At 39.5% G+C, this 21,488-nt stretch overlaps 1 protein-coding gene across 1 annotated transcript in view; it reads right to left on the minus strand.

The window, feature by feature from the left end:
• Nucleotides 1–285: 285 nt before the first annotated feature.
• The window catches only part of NBAS (neuroblastoma amplified sequence), a 1,239,997-nt gene continuing 1,218,794 nt past the window's right edge, over nucleotides 286–21,488 (minus strand). Inside the window, exon 53 of the mRNA XM_029595926.1 lies at nucleotides 286–1,159. Coding sequence (XP_029451786.1) covers nucleotides 884–1,159 — 276 coding nt within the window. The 3' untranslated portion in view covers nucleotides 286–883. The remainder of the gene's footprint in view (nucleotides 1,160–21,488) is intronic.

Here is a 21,488-nt window from a genome sequence, read left to right on the forward strand (position 1 = left end):
CATAGGTGACTCAACTGTCCATAACCCTAGCCCTGCTCCCTGGTGTAAATCAATGTCTACATAAGAACAAAAAGCATTCTGGGATGAAGTTTAAGTAATCTAAATCAGAAACATACTGCAATTTTCAACAGTTAGGTAAACATTTTAGAAGCAGAATGAAATCCCTTGAACCACCAAAGGGAGAAAGCAAAATGCATTCTTTAAAAACAGACTGATTAGAAAGACAAAAATATAAAAGTCAGAGAAATATGAAATTGTTGCCATTAAAAAGGCAAGAATAACATTTGAATTATGATTTTATTAATCCTTTTTATCAATTAGAAACAAGTTAGTTGAATTTCAATATAACCAGGACATATCTAAACTATATTTTAAGGATGAACTGAAATTTTGGCTTTACAAGCAAACCAATTACACGGGCATATACACACTGAAACCCACATCCACTGAGGCTACATGCCCTCTAACTTTGAGACTAATACAACTTTGACATGTTTTGAAATTTCTGATTTTTGCTGAAGAGAGAAATGAAGAGCCACGCTTTGAGATTTCTCAGTAAATATTCCAACCACCACCACATTTTTTTATTACTTTAATATATTTGTAGTTTTACACTGGAACATCTTACAGACAAATCCACAAGCTTTAGGAATTAAGGGGCAAAACAGTAACACATACTATCACCCTGGGTCATCATTTACATGTTACTTTCTTACAACCATTAAATAACAGTAATGATTTGCAATTATGATTATGTTACTTTACTTAGACAAAACCTGTCCTCCTTGCACGTATCTTGTTGAATTTTCATCTTTCTACTCTATAACATTTATCTGGAAAATACATCACCTGTCTGAAGTTCTGAAAATCTTAGTCCTGTGTTTCAGAGCCAGTGTTTGATGGTAGCAAAAGCAGTGTTAAAAGTTCTAAGAGCAGGATGTAGTCCTCTATATGACATCATAAGTGACCCTGCCTCTGCATCGCAGCCTGCAGTGTGCAGCTGGTTTGCTACTTCTTCCACATCCCACTGCCCCTCCTCTTGCTTGACCAACAAGTGGTTGATCAAGTGAGGATAGAAGAGAGTAGAGACACACTTCACCACTAATTTGGCATCCAGCAGCAAGGAAAGAACTTCGGAGTCACAGTTCACAGTGCTGACCTATAAAAAGTAAAAGAAAAAGGAGGGAAACAATATTATTTAGAATTATATTATTCTTTTTATCTTATACACCAATATTTTAAAACATCAATGTTACTGCACTTCATAGTAGCAAATTATGTTTACGCCACAATTTTTAGGTCTCATTCATTTACCTATTCATTTTTTCTGTGTACTATATACCCTATCTTCATATACATACACTGTTGCAAGCGTTGTGCATTTTCAGCAAGAAAAACCTTTTACTTATACAGTCTTACAGCCCACGTACGTATGAACACAGCAGCCAATCTGGAGGAAGCCAATTGTAAAATGGTCTCTAATAGAGTAGCCTACATGTCACTGACTGCTCTTCTCATTTACAGAGCATCCAGGAGCAAGTGCCAGAAACATGAACCATATATTTTTTGTCTGCAATTTACTTGAGTGAAGCTGGCTCAAAAATAATTTCCTGAAAATACTCCAAACATAGTCTGTGTAACTAATACTGCAAGGTTTCTCCAGGAAGTTTATAATTGGTTACTGTTCTAATTGAATTAAATTTTATATTTTCACTCCTGGAATTCCACCATCTTTGCCAGCAAACCACTCCCCTATCCCTAAGCAATTGGCCCAAGGGCTAAAGGAACGGCTCCTTTCTGGTGCACCTTCAGTACCAGCATCCACGAGAAGTGCAAGAATAAGTTGAATTCCTGGTCAAGATTTTTGCTGTAACATTTATATTTTTATTCAGGCAACTCCTCAATTTAAGCAGAGAATCTTGCATGGAGTCCCCCAACATGGACCCGTGTTTTGCCTGTCCGGCTGCTTCGGGGGGGGGGGGGGGGGATTAATTTTAACAATGACAATATGTGTCAAAACAGCATAAATTTGCGAAGGAGTTACAGCAAAAATCTTGACCAGGAATTCAACTTATTCTTGCACTTATTGTGGATGCTGATATATTTTGAGTGCAAGTAGTGCTCCAGTGGTTTTCTGGACTTTTGCACTTTCAGTACCACCAATTGGACAATAAAGGCCACAACAATAGTAGCAGGCATCATTCCTGGGTCTAAACGTACCACCCTCCATGATCGGTTGCTGATCTATCAGTATATTTATTTTTATTTATTTAGGGTTTTTATATACCGACATTCTCGATATACATATCAAATCAAGTCGGTTTCCATATAACAAAACTGTCGCCGGTAAGGCGTTACATTAAACAATAGACAGGGTATTGAACAGAGAACGTGCAACGTTACATTAAGCAATCAACAGATTATTGAACAAAAGAACGTAAATCCATAAATATTAAATATTAAATGTAAAAAAGATATATAACATAAAATAAAATAAACGACACAAAAAGTTCGTCAAATAACATGAATAAATGATACGATAACTGCAAATAATGGTAGGTAAGGTTGAATTGTACCGGTAGGGGTATACAAGTGAACAGTGTTCAATGTTGAAAGACATAACTATGGGAAGAGCATGAGCTAGGGAGCTAATGCTTCAATAGAGGATCTTTCATAGCAGGTGGGTGGACTGTCCAGATAGGGTCATGAAGGTCCTGAGGGTATAAGGTCGGTAGTGGACTTTATAATGCGCTATTTTTCTCTTTGACCTGTGTCGAAGTGTTCCTGCGATTCCGGAAAGGCTTGCCGGAAGAGCCACGTTTTAAGCCACGTTTTATATAACTTATACCATTAATATATCAACAAGAATTACTATGCTGGTACATATAACATTTGTAATAACAAACGTCTGTGTTACCACCCTTTACAACTAAAGTATATTGCACCTGATGATTACTGGTAATTTGCCGACAGTAAAGTATTCACCAGTTTAAGTATTTTTCCTAAGTTTATTATTAATTTGTATTCTTCTTGCAGGTATGTATTGTAAGCATTATAGTTAGTAAGATGATTGACATGCTACTAAATGATTCAGGACTTTACAGCACTGTCAGTGCTAGTCATTGATCCAATAGCACATATTTTCTCAACAGCAAAAAGAATCATCATTACTGTTGACACCTGACAATGTCTTATTGCTGTACACAGTAGATATAACTTTTAACCTAAACAGCAGTAAACTTTAAGTAGTAAGGTGGCATTACTATCTTTTAGCAATGACACTAATTCATTCATGCAAATCAAGCTTTACAATATATTTTGGAATTTTTTTCTCAGTCCAAGCAGGGGTATAACAGTTTACTATTATTTTCTCAAAGAAGAAAAATGCAATGAGATATTCAGAGGGCTACCATTGTTCTTCTTCAATAGATGATTCTGATTTTCTCATTGTGTCAACTCTTTTATCCATCTTTTGCATGTAAGTACAAGTGGGAAGAGAGTTCATGGTTAGGAAGGAAAGATGAGGTTTCTGGTACTTATGGCAGTTTATAAATTCTTGTAAATAATTAAATCAAATACTAGTTAGGACTCTGTGAGCTCCATCTTTTAACTATACAGATTACATTGTGTCACACTGAGTGAACCACAATACCCTACTGCTATATTTTATGAAGATGAAGCAAGGTAAGAATAGCATCCATTTAATGTTTCCCAACCCTCTCCTAGAGGCACACATAACTAGTCAGGTTTTCAGAATATCCATATGCATGAGATAGAGTTGCATACATTGGAGAACAAGCGTATGCAAATCTATCTCAGGAATATTCATTGTAGCAATCCTGAAAACCTAACTAGATAGGTATACCTCCAGGAAAGGGTTGGAAAACATTGAGCTAAGCATATTTAACTCAACGATGCATTCCTGTATGGTTTTTAAGTATTATAACTGTAAAGGATGCTTTAATTTTGTTAAGATGAAGGTCCTAAATAAATTCAAATCAATGCTATGGCTATATGAGACAATGAAAGAGGCAATTAGAATCAAGTCAGCACAATAGATCCTTCCTTCTTTGCAACCAAACACTCTTAAGACACAACTTAATAAAATAGGTATAGAATGGTCTAACCCGTTATTCTTGCCAAGGTTATTTGCATCACTGTAGCTGCTAAGACATATCCACTAAGTAATGATACCGAAGTGTTGTCAAACAATCTCAAGAGTAGTTGCAAAACTGAAAAGTTATTTTAACAAATCCCATGTATTAGCTACAAAGCTGCAGAAGCATGAAAAGAAAAGAGTAATCCATACATCATGTTATTATGAGAAGAAAATAGCACAGTCACTGAAAACATCTATATTTTCTCCTATATAATATACATATTTTTTATTTATGTATTTTTATATTTACATGGAAGAATTACTTTGTAAATAAAGGAAAGAAATAATATTCCTGCAATGGCAATATTAACAAAGGAAAACAACTTATGCATTCCTTTAGACCACAATCAGAAAAAGGGGATGGAAAAACAAATATTAAAAGTAAATAACAAAAGAAAAAGGAAAGGTATTAGCATGCTGTAGAGTTGAAATACATTTTTAAATGCCACTTATAAACAGCCTGAGTATTGGAGACATTCTTTTGATCAAGAAAAAAGCATAAGTGTTCAGGGGAAAAAAATTAGTATCTACAGTAATTTTAGCATATGTAATCATACATTTACAGGGATACCTAAGTAGAAATGCGGTCCCAAGGGTCGGGGTTTCCTGACACATTACAAGAAAAAACTTCCTTCTCTCCTGAGTAAGTTTCACATCTGGGTAGATCCAAATTCTCTTCTCATAGAACAGGGTCCTGGCTTTATGAAAATAAAGTTTCAATATCATATTTCAATTCTATTCAAATACAAAAGTAATCAAAAGAGTCTCTCTTTCTTCTACCTCTGATATTGAACTCTCAAGCAAAACCGAGACATCTAAACCAGTATCTTGAGTCAAGCAACCTAATAAAGGACCAGCAGAATTCCTATTTCTTCCTCGAGAAGGTAGAAAGAAAGCTTTGCCAATAGGAGGGAAACCCTCAGCTAGTAAACAGACAACCTCAATAAAATACTTCTTTCAAGTATCTCCGATCAAAGATCCAGGTATCTTGGAAAAGCTCAGAAATCATTAAGTTCACGTGCCTAGTAACATTTTCCATTTTCCTATTTCCTATGATTTTATCTTGAATCAAAATAACATTTATTTCTTTTGGACTTCTTGAACTTTCTCTTCCATTAAATCAACCTTATTTTCAAGTTCTTGAAATTTTTGTAACTGAGCTTCACGGAGATCAGAGACATTTTTTTTTAACTAAGAAGCATATATCAGAAGAGCATTGTCAATTCAGGCCACTACTGACCATAGGGTGTCCAGGGCAACTGCTGCAAGCCTGGTCAGAGGTTCCAGGGGGGTTTGCTCAGGAGATATGAAATAATCTCTCCAGGCTGACTGCCCTTCAGAGTAACATTGCTGGGCAGTTGTTCCTTGACACCTCAGATGCTGATGGGAGTCTGCCAGTGACATTTCTCGCCGAGTGGTGGTGCCCCTCCCACCGAAATCAGATCTGCATCATAATCCTGCGACTGATCCAGGGTTGAGCACTGAGGCTGCCGCAGCTACCTTGGAGGCAGGCTTTCGGTGGGGGAGTGGTTCAAGGTGATTTTCCAGCAGTTCCGATGCTCCCCACCAACAAACCCACAATGGAATCAATAGCCCTCAGCAAATCCGACCGGCTCAGCATGGAATCCAATTGTGCACTGCCCAGGTAAGGAGGAGGATTCGGGAGTCAATTGCCTCAGTATACCTTTCCTTTTATAAGGCACAGCAATGAGAGAAAAAAAGAAATTAAAAGAAAAAGAGCCACAACATACAGGGAGCTTAGCACACACTTCCATCATCTTCACCCCCTCTCTCTCACATAATATTGTAGGTGAATTCAAAATCTTGCCTTGGAAGTCAAAGGGGTGGATTTGACCTGAATAACATTTCATTCCATTTAGTTTTAACAAATTTAACTTGTTTAGCAGATGGAGCCTTGATATCTGATCACAAAAACACTGTGTATTGCTCAACCTATCACTAAGAAACAAAATGTGCACCAAAAATAATGTTCTTATCAAAACTGATATTAAAAGTGAAAAGACAAAACAAATTGCATTACTATGCTCAAGGCAAACAACTGAACCATACCGTCACACACTGTAAAAGGTCACAGGTACATATGCTGTGTATTAACAGTTTCTTTCATAGACAATGGCTTAAGGGAAATTACAGCTATATGGTTCTCAGTGTTTATTTACTAACCTCTGCTCTTTTCTACACCAAAAAAACTCACATAGAGAAAATAATGTACTTTCTACACTACTGAGAAGACTGCTTACGCCAGAATCCTAAGAGGCTTATCTTCCTCCCTCTTCCCCTTCCCAATTTATATTGAGGTCAATATTCAGTGAGCAGGAAAATTATCTGAAAAACTTTTCCATCTGCTGCTGGTTAGAGGAACTTGCCTGGTTAAGTAATCTGGATAACTTTAGGACAACTATTTCCAAACAGACTTAACCAGCCAAATGTCGTGAATATATAACAGATGCACTGCACTGATGCCAAAAACTACCTTGATCTAGCTTTTAAAACATCTTGACATATGGCTCAGTTTGCAGTTTGTTATGAAGGGAATTCCATAGATGGGACTCTTCGACAGAAATGGTCATTTCATGTGTCTGAACTAACCTTGCCTGGTAAGAAGAAGGTACTTCCGGAAAATTTCAACCCTGAGATCTCAATGCCCTGAGAGGTTAATAGATTTTTAAAGTGACAAAACCATATTGGGGAGTCACCATTCATTGCCCTGTGAACAAGGAACAGTATTATAAATTTGATGCTTCACTGAATTGGAAGCCGGAGGAGATAGCATAGAACAGGTGTGATATCTTCTTTTAGACCTGTCCCTGGCCCTGTCAACACTTTAGCTGCTGAGTTCTGTATCATGTAAATCTTTTATAGCAGTTAATGACAGTTTGATAAAGACTGATCTGCAGTAATCAAGACCTGAAATGATTAAAGCCTGGAGAATGGTCCGAAAATCAGTGACAGAAAGGGTTTGAGTTTTCGCAGTAAGCACAGTTTAAAGATGTTGGGGTTTTTTTTTTTTTTTTTTTACCACTGACTTGACTTATGTTTTAGTGACAAGTTAGACCTAAGAACAACTCCTAAGCTCTAAATAAACTCTTTACTTGTTGAGGAAGGATGAAAAGATCTCAGAGGATGGAAATCTGCTCAAGACCATTAGCTCTGTTTTTCCTATATTCAGCATAAATCAAGTGAATATGCTTGAAAATGAACATTTTGAATACAAAAAACCGTGGAAATATCCTGTATCAAAAAGTCTTCAAGCTTTTGATGTTCATTTCTAAATAAATTCTACTGCAGTGCGTGTTTTGGGTAAACTAATTAAATAACCCTAATATATAACACAGAACATTGTTACAGAGCAAAATAAGAATTTAATTTATTTCAGTTGCAAAGATGGCTAGCCTGAAAGAGAACTAACCATCAGTTTATCAAGTTCAACATTATTGTATTAGCTTTATTGATGTGGTAAGCCAGTGTGCACAGAACAGTAGAAATAATTCTATTTGTCAAATAAATCTCAAGTTCCTATATTTAATTTAGTATTTTTATTCTGCCTTTTGTGGCTGGTCAGCCACTTCAAGTGGGTTATATGACTCTTGGTTAAGTTACATTTAAAGCATTATATTATTGGGAAGACTGCATATATTGTAGGGTCTCAATACAATAGAAGGTAAGTATAGTTTACAAAGAACAAATCAATTCGGCAATTATTTATGAATTATTCAATTAATTCAGCAATTTTTATATCCAAGAAACAGGTCAGATTTATATAAGCACTAGTCACTAGTGTGTAGCTAAACTCTATTCTCCGGATTTATAAACCCTCTAAGGTCTTCAGGGCAGCAAACATCTGACCTTAAGGTCCTAGAGGGCCAAGTTTTCTGGAAGTCTCTTTTCCTAAACTTGATCATCTTACTATGCTTATTTCAGACATGGTGCAGTCAAGATGATGTTGAAAATGCACCTATTTCAGGAGGCCTTCAGTTGCAGAACTGATGGCCTTTAAAAAAAAAAAAAAAAAAATCTTAACATCTGTTTTTAAGTTTGCTAGTCAGATTGTTCTACAATATGTTGATAGGCATATTGTTAGTTATAGGCATAGCAGATAGGTGTAATATGTTGTGACTATGCCAAATTTTTGTATTACCCTATTCTGTCAAATTTCATTCAGTTGTAAGCTCAAGTCATTTATATGGTTATTGTTTATGTATATTTGGTTTTATTTTATATATGTTTTAACTGTGCCTCGCTTCAATCATGTATAAATGCGAGTAATACATTAATAAACTAAACTAGAGTTGACACAATGTAATGCACCAATATCTTTTCCCTACTCAAATTTTGCTTTTCTGTAGGAGTTATTTAGTTTTGTAGCCATTACTGCTTCTGGTTGCAAAATCTCTGAATAAAGAAACCTTTCCTATGAAGTTGCTGAAATGTATTTCTCATTAGCCCTAGAAAAGTGGTTCTCAAGTCAGACCTGGGGGCACATGGCTAACTAGTCTGGTTTTCATGATATCCAGAATGAATATTGGAGACCCTGTGAATGCAAATATATCTCATGCATATTCATTACAGATATTCAGAAGAATAGACTATTTAGGTGTGCTTCCAGTAGACCTTAAAGCAGAAATACCACAAATATCTCTCCAGTGTGAGTGATATATTTGTAGAGTATAAGTAAATCCACCATTAATCATTTTTTGAAGGAAGAGAGACCCACTTTGTAAAATCTTTCAACATATGTAAGTGCTTGCCTATTCTTTTTGTTTCAAAGTATATTATTCCATACCTGTACATATTAAAACTCATGTATTACATGTCTAACCAATTGCAAGAGACTGATACAGAAAAGACAGCATGGTTAAATTGAAGGGTTTCTTCTTAATTCAGTGTTAAACAATGCAACAGCAGGCACTGCCTTATTCCTGCTTTGGTGACTAAACCTAAGCATCTGGTAGGCCCAGCCCTTCCTGTAGGATTGGGATTAAGCTGGGTGTAAAGGCCATTTCTGGTGGGGAGGAGTCTACCCTTATGCAGTAGTTCTGAATTACCTATTCAGTAAGCCTGGCTTAGGGATCAGCATAAACTAAAACTTCAAAGACAGGTCTAGCTGGCCAGCTTTTGGGGTGTGTGGCCTGTGCAGTTGCTTAGAACAGTTCTAACATAGAATCATTTCAGACATCAAGCAGTTTAAGCCTTGATGCAGTTTTACAACAGTTCAAAACATGTAGCAGTTAGAAGAACTCACATTAATTAAAAGTTTAAAACTTAAAGCAGTTTCAACTTACATGAAAGAGCTCCCTCAGCATCTCTCCAGCTCCCCCTTCCTCTGGTTTCTGGCTGCTGTTTATTTTTATTTATTTATTTTTTTAAATTAAGTTTAGGGATTCCCTGCCCCTGGCTCTGGCTCTTTCCTGATTGGAGGCAGCTGTCTCTTTCAGCGGCCCGTCCAGCCTTATTTGCTTGTAGCTCTCTCCAACAGGTTTCAATGTCTTGCTATATGTGTGGTTTTTGTAACCTACTATAATAGGATACATACAAATTTACCCAACTTCTTCAACAGGTAGGAAGCTGACACTTTACAACTTAGCTCAATTTTAAAAGGGATTTTGGCAGGTAAAAAAGCATTGTACCCAAGTCAATCGTCTGTCTGAAAATTCCCACCCTGTATGTGGATAAAATTACGTACACAATTCCATTAGGCACATACTTTTACTCGCATTGTAGTGGAGGTATTCTTGGGGTGGGATTAGGTTGGCACAAGAATCTAATTGCATAATTTTGGATTTTTAAATATAAGAGGTGAATTTTCAAAACACTTATGCAGATAAAATTAGCTTGTACTTGCGTAATTTATAAATATAAAACATATGCATGCATGTTTCACGTGCACTCATACAGTGCATTCAGAAAGTATTCAGACCCCTTCATTTTTTCCACATTTTGTTACATTACAGCCTTATTCTAAAATGAATATGCTTTTCCCTTCCCAATCTACACACAGTACCCCATTTAATGACAAAGGAAAACCAGTTTTGTAGAAACTTGTGCAAATTAATAAAGAAAACCAAAACTGAAATATCACATTTACATAAGTATTCAGACCCTTTACTCAATAATTTGCTGAGGCACCTTTTGCAGCGATTCCAGCCTCAAGTCTTCTTGGGCATGACGCTGCAATCTTGGCACACCTTGATTTGGGAATTTTCTCAAATCCTCTCAAGCACTGTCAGGTTGGATGGGGAGCGTCGATGCACAGCTATTTTCAGGTCTCTCCAGAGATGTTCAATTGAGTTCAAGTCCTGGCTCTGGCTGGGGCCACACAAATACATTCACAGACTTGTTCCGAAGCCACGCCTGTGTTGTCTTGGCTGTGTGCTTAGGATCATTGTCCTGTTGGAGGGTGACTCGTTGCTCCATTCTGAGGTCCACAGCACTCTAGAGCAGATTTTCATCAAGGATCTCTCTGTACTTTGCTACATTCAACTTTCCCTCCATTTTGACTAGTCTCCCAGTTCCTGCAGCTGAAAAAAACATCCCTACAGCATGATGCTGCCACCACCATGCTTCACGATAGGGATGGTAGTTGCTAGGTGGTGAGCTAGGTTTCCATCAGACATGATGCTTGGCATTAAGAACATAAGAAGCTGCCATGCTGGGTCAGACCAAGGGTCCATCAAGCCCAGCATCCTGTTTCCAGCAGAGGCCAAACCAGGCCACAAGAACCTGGCAAGTTCCCAAACACCAAGAAGATCCCATGCTACTGATGCAATTAATAGCAGTGGCTATTACCTAAGTAAACTTGACTAATAGCAATTAATGGACTTCTTCTCCAAGAACTTATCCAAACCTTTTTTGAACCAAGCTACACTGCACTAACCACATCCTCTGGCAACAAATTCCAGAGTTAATTGTGCATTGATTGAAAAAGAATGTTCTTCAATTAGTCTTAAATGTGCTACTTGCTAACTTCATGGAATGCTCCCTAGTCCTTCGATTATCCGAAAACGTAAATAACCGATTCACATCTACTCATTCAAGACCTCTCATGATCTTAAAGACCTCTATCATATCCCCCCTCAGCCATCTCTTCTCCAAGCTGAACAGCCCTAACCTCTTCAGCCTCTCCTCATAGGGGAGCTGTTCCATTCCCTTTATCATTTTGGTTGCCCTGCTCTGTACCATCTCCATTGCAACTATATCTTTTATGAGATGCGGCGACCAAAATTGAACACAGTATTCAAGGTGCGGTCTCACCTTGGAGCGATACAGAGGCATTATGACATTTTCCATTTTATTAACCATTCCCTTCCTAATAATTCCTAACATTCTGTTTGCTTTTTTGACTGCTGCAGCACATTGAGCCGACGATTTCAAAGTATTATCCACTATGATGCCTAGATCTTTTTCCTGGGTGGTACCTCCTAATATGGAACCTAACATTGTGTAACTACAGCAAGGGTTTTCTCCATATGCAACAACTTGCACTTGTCCACATTAAATTTCATCTGGAATTTGGATGCCCAATCTTCCAGGCTTGCAAGGTCCTCCTGTAATGTAATGTATCAGGCCAAAGAGTTCAAGCTTGGTTTCATCAGACCAGAGAATCTTGTTTCTCATGCTCTGAGAGTCCTTTTAAGTGCTGGTTGGCAAACTCCAAGCAGGCTGTCATGTGCCTTTTACTGAGAAGTGGCTTCTCTCTAGCCACTCTACCATAAAGACTTGATTGGTGGAGTGCTGCAGAGATAGTTGTACATGTGGAAGGTTCTCCCATCTCCACAGCCTGGATGGTTCTATCATGAGGCAGAGTGAGGTGGTGGCCTCAGGTAGCAAAAATTTGAGGCGGGAAACATGACCCCAAAATACTTATGCCATGGCCGCCTCACCATGCTTTCAGGCCAACACCAGCGGCACAACTTCAATAAACTGCCCACAGGGATCCCACCCCCTAGCGGGCAGAAGAATCCTCGGGCTTCCAAGCACAGCATCTCTGAGGCATCTGCGGGGTTCCCAACCCCACGGGCAGAAAAAAGTATCCAAAAAGTACAGCTTAAATGATGCCACCCCCACAGCCCTTTCCCTCATGGTGCAACTTTGGTCCAGTGGCAAAAGAAGAAATTCAGCACAGCTTCAGTGTTCTTATGATTTCCCCCGTCTCTGGCTCAACTTCAGTGTCGAGGCCCACCCCTTCTGTGGCAAACATTAAGAGTAACATAGCCCCTTCCCCTTGCGACGCATATTGAGTGACATGGTCCCCTCCTCTTGCGGCCATTTTCAGTGATGCAGTGCAGCAGCAAAACATGAACCATATCGGACCAGCTTGAATGACACCAACCCGCAACGCAGATTCAGTGATATGGCCCACCCCTCCTGTGGCCTTGCATGTGTACATGATAGAGAAAGAGAGTGCCTGTGTGTGTGTTTGATAGATAGAAAGAAAGTGCGTGTGTTTGTCAGGGAGAAAGAAGGAGAGTGCCCTAGTGTGCATGTGAGAGAAAGAGAGCGCCTATGTGTGTGTGTGTATGTGTGTGTGTGTGTATATGTGTGTGTGTGAGGGAGGGAGTGCCTGTCTGTAAGTAAGGGAGAGTCACTGAGCATGACAGAATGCTTGTGTGTGAGGGAGAGAGCAAGAGTGAGTATAAGAGAGTGCCTGTGTTTGTGTGTGAGGGAGAGAGAGTATGTGAGAGCTTTTGCGTGTGTATAAAGGGGACAGAATCAGTGAATAAGCACGTGCATGAGAATGAACGTGTGTAGAGTGTGAGGGAGAGAGAATTAACATTTGTTAGAGTGTGTATGAGAAAGAGAGAGGATACAGTTTGTGCACCCTCCTTATACCCCTCTACTTCCCCCATTAATCCAGAAGAATCTCAGTATGGCTAGAAATCAAACAGTCAGATATGGAAAATGGGGGATTTTTTTTTCATCCCTATTAATTTTACATAATTGGATGTTATTTGATGTGTCTGCTGTTTTGAAATATTTTATTGGTGTTTGGTAAATTTTTTAAATTTTTTGTATGCATGTTTATTATTAGATATTTTATTATTCATCAGCTGATTTGACATTTATTCTTTTCATTGGTATGGTCAATGTTTTAAATTTCTTGATTGTATTTGATGTTTAACAAGAAATAGTAACTTTTTCCCATTGTTGCATTGCATACAGATTTTGGCTTGTGGTTTTCAGTTCAATTTTTGTCTGCATGTTTCTATTTACAATTTATAGTCAGTTTATTCTATTTGGCAAAGTCTGTATTCTGGATGAGTGACTATGGTGAGGTATTCTGATAGTGTGTAGTTTCTGTGTGGATCTATAGCAGTCTGCTTGTTATGTTTTCCTAATAGGAGGTGTATTGGTGTTCTAGAACCTGTTGTAATATTTGCAGTGTTGCTTTTTCATAGGTAGAGTTGTTACTGTTTGAATTCTGGCATTTAGTGCTATTTTGGTATGGGAGGTTTCTAATATTGTAATCATAATTGTTTTCTCATGGCTGTCTGAGGGCCTAACCTACATCCAATACACTTTCCAGTAGGCTAATACCATATCGGTTCCAAGTGTATTTTTTGCAGAGTTTTTCTGCAGTGCACATAAATATAATATACATATTACAAGTGATATTTTTACCTCAGAAGAGTGTAATTTGAATGCCCTTTTTCATGTAAAATCTTTTTTGGGCTGTGGAAGTGGTTAATATGACACTTTAAAATAAATGCATAATTTTAAATTGTGTGTGTGTGTGCATGCAGGGGGAGGGGAGGGGTATGCTGACACATGGTTATAAGGTTCGCCTAGGACTTCTGATACCCTTGTATCTGCCCTGAGACAGCGGTAGTTAGAAGATTTCCTGGGAGTGTGGTAGGTTTACCTATTATCACTGGCACTCCTCTGGAATTCCTGAACCCTTTTTCCCCTTACCCAGAATTTCAAATCACTGAAAGGGTATACTCTATTCAGACCCCTTTCACATGTAACATGTGAAAGGGGTCTGAATACTTTCTGAATGCACTGTAGATTATGTGTGATAAAAGGGGTAGTCTGGGGGCAGGACCAACAGTTACACACGTACATTATTTTATATGGCACTTATATATATATATATATATACATTGGCAATTTATTCACATAATTTTACACCTGCAAATTATCTTGCATTATAGATATCAAACTTGTTTATTGTGTAGTATTGGCTGGGTGGGAGGTCGGGGTGAACTGGGGGGAGGTCAGGTTGAAGAACCAGAAGGGTCTTGATAACCTGGAGAAAGACTAATAATTTCAATTACACATGCATTGTTTAAAATATACTGACGTCTGTGCATAAATTGGGCTTTACACAAGTCCTCCTTTTTTTTCCAACGTAAACTATGTGTGTATATTTTTTAAATTGGAAGGAAAAGTACGTGCATACAATGAACTGCATGTATTTGTGCATAAGCACACATACGTGTATTTTACAATACACGCATATCTGACACATGTGGCTATAAAGTATTTTCATAGATCTCTGCTCTGTTCTAGATGTGGGCATATTGGGCTGTGTGGAGTTGTTTGAAAGTTATCTGCTATGTATGTAGTGTGGTTGAAAAAAGTATGTACAGAAAGCAGAGTTGCTTACCTGTAAACAAATGTTCTATAAAGAGAGCAGAATGACATAGAAACAGAGAAATGACAGCAGAAGAAGACCAAACGGCCCATCCAGTCTGCCCAGCAAGCTTTCACACTTTTTTTCTCTCATACTTATCTGTTACTCGGCTCTTAGTAACCTTTTTTATTCTATTTCCCTTCCACCCCCCGCCATTAATGTAGAGAGCAGTGTTGGAACTGCATCTAAGTGAAATAGCTTAATTAGTTAGGGGTATTAACCACCGCAATAAGCAAGCTACACCCATGCTTATCTGTTTATCCAGACTATGTAATTCAGTCCTTGTTGGTTGTTGCCTGAATATAGATCCATGTTTCTTCATTCCCCCCTGCCTTGAAGCAGAGAGCTATGCTGGATATTTGTGAAGTGTCAGACTTTCTCCCCTGCCGTTGAAGCAGAGAGCTGTGCTGGATATGTGTGAAGTGTCAGACTTTCTCCCCTGCCGTTGAAGCAGAGAGCTGTGCTGGATATGTGTGAAGTGACAGACTTTCTCCCCTGCAGTTGAAGCAGAGAGCTGTGCTGGATATGTGTGAAGTGTCAGACTTTCTCCCCTGCCGTTGAAGCAGAGAGCTATGCTTTATATGCATTGAAAGTGAAGTATCAGGCTTATTTGGTTTGGGGTAGTAACTGCCATAACAAGCAAGCTACTCCCGCTTTTTTGTGAATGCAAATCCTTTTTTCCACATTTCCTCATTGCCGCTGAAGCTTAGAGCAATGTTGGGAGTCGCATTAACTGTGTGTATGTTTATTGAATAAGGGTATTATCACCAGGTATGCAGATATGCAGTCCTGAGGACAATCCCCACCAAAATGGCCCAATCCCACATCTGGACAGTCTCCTGATGCAGGTGAGATCCCGTGCCTGCCTACTTGATTGTTTGTCTGGCTAAGGATCACATTTTGTTGGCCAAATGAGCTCTCAAAGCCTTCAGAGTATACCGAACCATCCTTAGATTGAAGAAATGTATCTGATGAAGCTTTTCCTGAGCAGATCAAAGGCCATGAGTGCAGAGCCCTTTTACATGGGCTCTCAACCCCAGGTGGGATGCATCTGTGGTCAGGACAATTTGGACTGGAGGAAATTTGAAAGCTATGCCTCTGGTCAGATTGGAATTGTTCCACCAACAGGCCAGGGCGTCCTTGAGCAACTGTGTGATATAGAATCCATCTCAAAATTTCTGAGTGGCCTGCAGTCACTGTGATGTGAAGGTCCATTGGGCTCGCCTTTAATGGAGATGTGCCACAGAAGTAACATGGACTGTTGAAGCCATGAGGCCTAACAACTTTAACATGTCTCTTGCTGATACCTGCTGACTCATTTGGATCCTTTCCACTGAGGATATCAATGTGTTGTGTAAGGAAGATTCTTGGCCAAGTTGTGTCTAGCAGAAGAACTCCAATAAACTCCAATTGAGATGATGAACTCAAGTAGGACTTGCGGTAGTTGATGACAAACCCTTGTAACTTCAACACCCGGATGGTTTTACACATTGATTCTGTGGCTCCCACCTGAGATGTGTTCTACATGCACCTTCTGTTTGCACAGATGCATCACCACCACAGCGAGACAATTAGCAAAGACAGGTATGGCTGACACTATTTATTTATTTGCTTTTATATACCAACATTCGTTGGGGTACATCACATCGGTTCACATTATAACAGGGTAATAGTATGACGGTGGGGTCGTACTATTTTTACATTGTAACATGGGGTTAACCCCATGTGGCCAAAAGGCAGCACATGATCCTGGAAGTGACAGTCCCCTATTATAAATCTTAGATATTTTCTATGTCCTGGAAATATCTCTATGTGGGTGAAAGCATTCTTGAGAAAACATTTTTGTCAGCCTTGAATAAACTCTTTTACAACATTTGATGAGCAAGAAACCTCAAATTTCTGATGCTATTTGCCACATAGAGGCCCAAAGGAATGGAGTAAATCAAGTCCATAATTCTTAATGCCAAGATATTTACACAGTTCACATCTTTCAAGCAAAGAATCATTGTTGAACTATGCATGTTCACAGTAATTTCAGCAAAGATCAGACTTTTTCTCAGAGCAAAGCATCATTGTAATCACTCTCCAAATTTCTTACACCTGGCTAAGTGACTTTTTTTTTTAAATAATGTATTCATATGTGACGACACTGATAAATAGAGATTGCTTATTTTTAATATGGGAAACACTAAACCAGCAATTTGCAAAAAAACATCTACAGAATATAAGAGATTTGCACTTCTCGGAAAAAGCATGTAAAAATTAAATGGGTTGTTTTGTAGTAGGAAAAGACTGCACAATTCCTAGTATCAGCACTTCAGTATCATCCTTTTAACTGTAAACATCCATAAAGCTGTCAGTATCACATAACAAATGGCTAAATAATACTTTGTATCAGCAGGCTGCACTGTATTTTTCTTATAGCTAGGTTGTGAGCTGTTCTAGCACAATGTCAGGGAATCAATAGGCTATGATTTTACTTTGCCATATGTTATTTGCCCTTTTCCTGTTTAATGTAAATAGAAATTGGCTTTCTACAACAAATATTGTTAAATAAAATCTAATTTTGTGTATTAATAAACACACTATAGAAATCAGAACAGAATCTAGGGAAAAAACTAAGCAAGTGAGGATTTCACACATCACTTGGCATGGGAAAATATGGCAACATTTTAATAAAATAGCTGCATGTTGATTTGCATAGTATATGAATTGTAACAGATGACATGATTTGTGAAGCATCCTAAATTCTTCTGAGTAAAAATATTTCACTAAGTATGAATGCTGCACGGTTGTATAAATACTTATCTTTCTAACTGCTTTACAGGTTTGTATCTGGCTTACATCTGATATAGTTAAAATAAATTCAAAAGTTAATATGAGCAGTAATCATATGTCCTAGTTAGTGAAAACCAAAATGAATTGGGAACCAGGAAATCTGGGTTCAAATCCTACTGCTGGCATTGCTCCTTGTTTTGACCTTGCAAAGCCACTCTGGGTCCTTCCCCACTGTTGTGTCCATCGCTGCTCGACGCCCTCACTCCGCCCTCCTTACCACTGTGGCGACTCCCTCAGGGCCTGATGGACGGCTTGCTACGGCGGCATCTTCTTGCCGTCTTCCTCGGCGTTCCCGGAGCGGCACGACACTGTGGATCCTCCATGTTCCTGATGACGTAGGGCGCGTGCTCCGAATGATGTACCAGCAAGGGCGCGAACCTCTGGGGCGTCCTCCTGAACTGACGTCATCTGCTTCCAATATAAAAGGTCTCAGAAATTGCTAACGGATTGAGTTAGCAAGGTTACGCAAAGGGTTTCGCTACCTATGCTACTCTGCCTCCTCGAACTTACCAGGGGTAGCCGCTCCTTGGGGGCTTGCTCTCTTTTCTCTATTTCAGATTGCCGATAGGAACTGGTACTCGCTCCTCGAGGGCCCATGCTCCTGAACACTCTGAAGATTCTCTACTGCCTGGAAGCTATCGCAGTTACAGACAATTGTGAGTTACCATCGCTCTCTCAGAGCTTTCCCTGGAATCAGGTACTCGCTCCTCGAGGGCCTAACCCGTTCCAGCTACTGAGCCTTCTAAAGACCTTATGTGAGATATGTCATCTAGTTCTGGCTATGAACACAGTATACCTGTCTACTCACTATCTATAGTTTCTCTACAGCTCGGCTACCCTGGGATAGTGGTTCCAGTACCTGAGGGACTTCAGCGCTGTCAGGTGTAGCAGCTCACTACTGCCACCTCTGGTGGTTCTACTATCTGTCTAATAAAGGAATTCTGTGTCTGTCTCCATACTCAAGCCTAGCCGGTGGTCCCTCTCAGGATATCCTCCTGGGGGCGCAGTCATCTGCCATCGGCCCAAGGATTCACCTATCTACATTCCTCTACAGCTGAGTGTCCCCTCCAAGCACTCCACTGGTAACAGATGGCTACTCCTTTCCTACCAAGGGTCTTCAGCAACAGATTCATAACAGCTTACTAACTCCACCTCCTTCTGGAGTTAGTACACAACAGATTGCTACTCCTAGCTATAACATAGAGCAGGGGTCGGGAACCCATGGCTGCCGCGAGTTCCCGGGGTGGGGGGGAGAGAGAGTGAATGAGCGAGCAAGCATGTGTGTTTGCTCGCTCATTCACTCTCTCTCTCCCCCACCCCCACCCCGGGAACTCGCGGCAGCAGCAGCCTCCTCCCAACGCTAACCCTCTTCATTTTCAGCCCTCGCGGAGGCGGAGTCCCATCGGCCGCGGTTGAACCTCTTCATTTTCCTCCGAGCCGCGCTGCAGTCTTCTTTTCTTCGGGCCAATGCCGAGCGCACTAGCGTGGCCTTTTCTTGTCGCGCACGCACCCGATACTCTCCACTTCCTCTTCCGGGCCGCGGGGGGGGGGGCCTGTGTGTGTGTGTGAGAGATCGCATGTATGTGAATGATTGAGAGCCTGTACATGTGAAAGAGAGTATGTCTGTGATTGAGAGCCTGCCTGTGAGAGAGAGAGAGCATGAATGTAAGTTTACCATTGGGAACCTGTATGTGTAAGTTTGTGATTGAAAACCTGTTTGTGTGAAAGAGTATGTGTGTATGATTGAGATCCTTTGTGTGTGAGAGAAATCATGTGTATGTATGATTAAGAGCCTGTGTGTATAAGTAAGAGAGAGATCATGTGTATCTGTGTGTGATTGAGAGCTGGTTTAGGTGATGGAGCATGTGAGTATGTGATTGAGAGCCTGTGTTTAAATGAGAGAGAGAGATCATGTGTGTCTGTGTGTGATTGAGAGCTGGTTTAGGTGATGTAGCATGTGAGTATGTGATTGAAAGCCTGTGTGTAAATGAGAGAAAGAGAGGACATGTTTGTAAGCATGTGAATGAGAGTCTGTGTGTGAGAGAAAAAGACAGCATGTATTTATGTGATTGAAAGCCTGTGTGTGTGTGTAAGCGTGAAAAGATAGACAGCATGTGTGTAAATGTGTAATTAAGAGCCTATATAAGTGAGAGAGAAAAAACATATGTATATGTGAATGACTGAGAGCATGTGTGTATAGGTGTGTAATTGAGAGCCAGTGTGAGAGAGAACGCTGGTATGTAACAGAGAGAGGAGAAAGTTCCAAGCAAACCACCCCTCCTCCTGCTAATTCAAAACATTCTCAGGACACCTGGATATCAAACGTTTCCAGGTATGCAGAGCAAAAAAATTTGTATCCTTATTTTTCATTACTGGGTCTTTGCGTCTGCTATTTTGAAATATTTTATTGGTATCTAGAAATTTTTTATATGAGTTTTTAATTATTGGATATTCCACTCATCAGCTGTTTCGAAATAATCTGTTCTTTTTGTTAGTATGGTTTTACTGCTACTGATTTTATATTTCTTGATTTGTTTTATAAGGATGGGCGGTTTCTTTTTCCCTTTATTACACTGCATACAGAAACTCTGGCTTGTTGCAGTTTCCAATTCAGTTTTTTCTGCATGCTTCTAGTTATGCGTTTTGGTCTCTTTATTCTGTGTTAGGTGAGGGTCAGCACGTGATTCAGGTGAGGTTTTCTGCTGGCGTGTAGTTTCTGTGCAGGGCTCTATAGCAGCCTGACTTGGTCCGTTTTCCTAATAGGAGATGTATTGGTGTCTTAAGGCCTGGTGTAATATTTTCAGAGACTTATTGTACTTTAAAAGTGTGATCTTACATAAAATGCACACATTTACTTGTATTTAGTTTTAAACATATTGTATGGCTCTCATGGAATTACATTTTAAAATATGTGGCGTTTATGGCTCTCTCAGCCAAAAAGGTTCCTGACCCCTGACATAGAGCTTTCCTAACAAGATTGCTACTTTTTCCCTCTCCGGAATCGCTCATACAGATTGCTAACTCCTAGCAGATCCTTTACAGATCCTTAACAGATGCGAACTCCCATCTGCTTGCTCCTCCCACCAGACAGCACATTTATAACACCCACAGACACAAAATGGGAGAAAGACCTTATACATTTGGGGGCCACTATACTAACCCGTGTGATTTTCCATGGGTTAGCGAGCTCATTCCTTCACAAGTTTTCTACCCATGCAAATGAGCTGGGTAGAAAACTTGCAGGCAAACCTGAGCTTCCAAGAAGGCCGAATGAAAAGATAACTATACCTCATTGAAGTTCAGTAATCTTCTTTTGCAAAAACAGGCCCACAAACATATCTATGCACAGTGGCTTTTGCAGAATTTGGAGATATTTGTGTTGCTTTGCATTGCAGCAGCTCATTAACTCAGAATTTTAGTAAACTTGTGCATAACAGACTACACGCGATAATTTACTATTAGTGAAGGTGAAGTGCAAATTTACCGTATTTTACAAACGGACTTTAACATGGAAAAAACCATGCAAGATGAGAAAATTCCAACATTTTTGTGCATTTGGGCTATTTGGGGTTTTTTTTTCATGAGATGGCCCCTTTTGCAAAATAAATGTTCATTTTAGTACTTAGGCTTCCTGCCCTTTATCTCCCATTGCTTCAGGTACCCATATAAGGGCTGATTTATTATATGGAGCTAAGTTTGGAAGGTTACTGTAGAAAATATTCCAAATTTAACTCTAGCAATAAAGCGGGCTCTTTCAGCCATTTCACAAAGCTAATGATTTGCGGAGTGTATCAGTAGTTTGGTATGCTCTCCTATGCTAACTGGCCTAAAGGGAAA

The sequence above is a fragment of the Rhinatrema bivittatum genome, chromosome 3, assembly GCF_901001135.1.
Source record: "Rhinatrema bivittatum chromosome 3, aRhiBiv1.1, whole genome shotgun sequence".
Lineage (NCBI taxonomy): Eukaryota > Metazoa > Chordata > Amphibia > Gymnophiona > Rhinatrematidae > Rhinatrema > Rhinatrema bivittatum.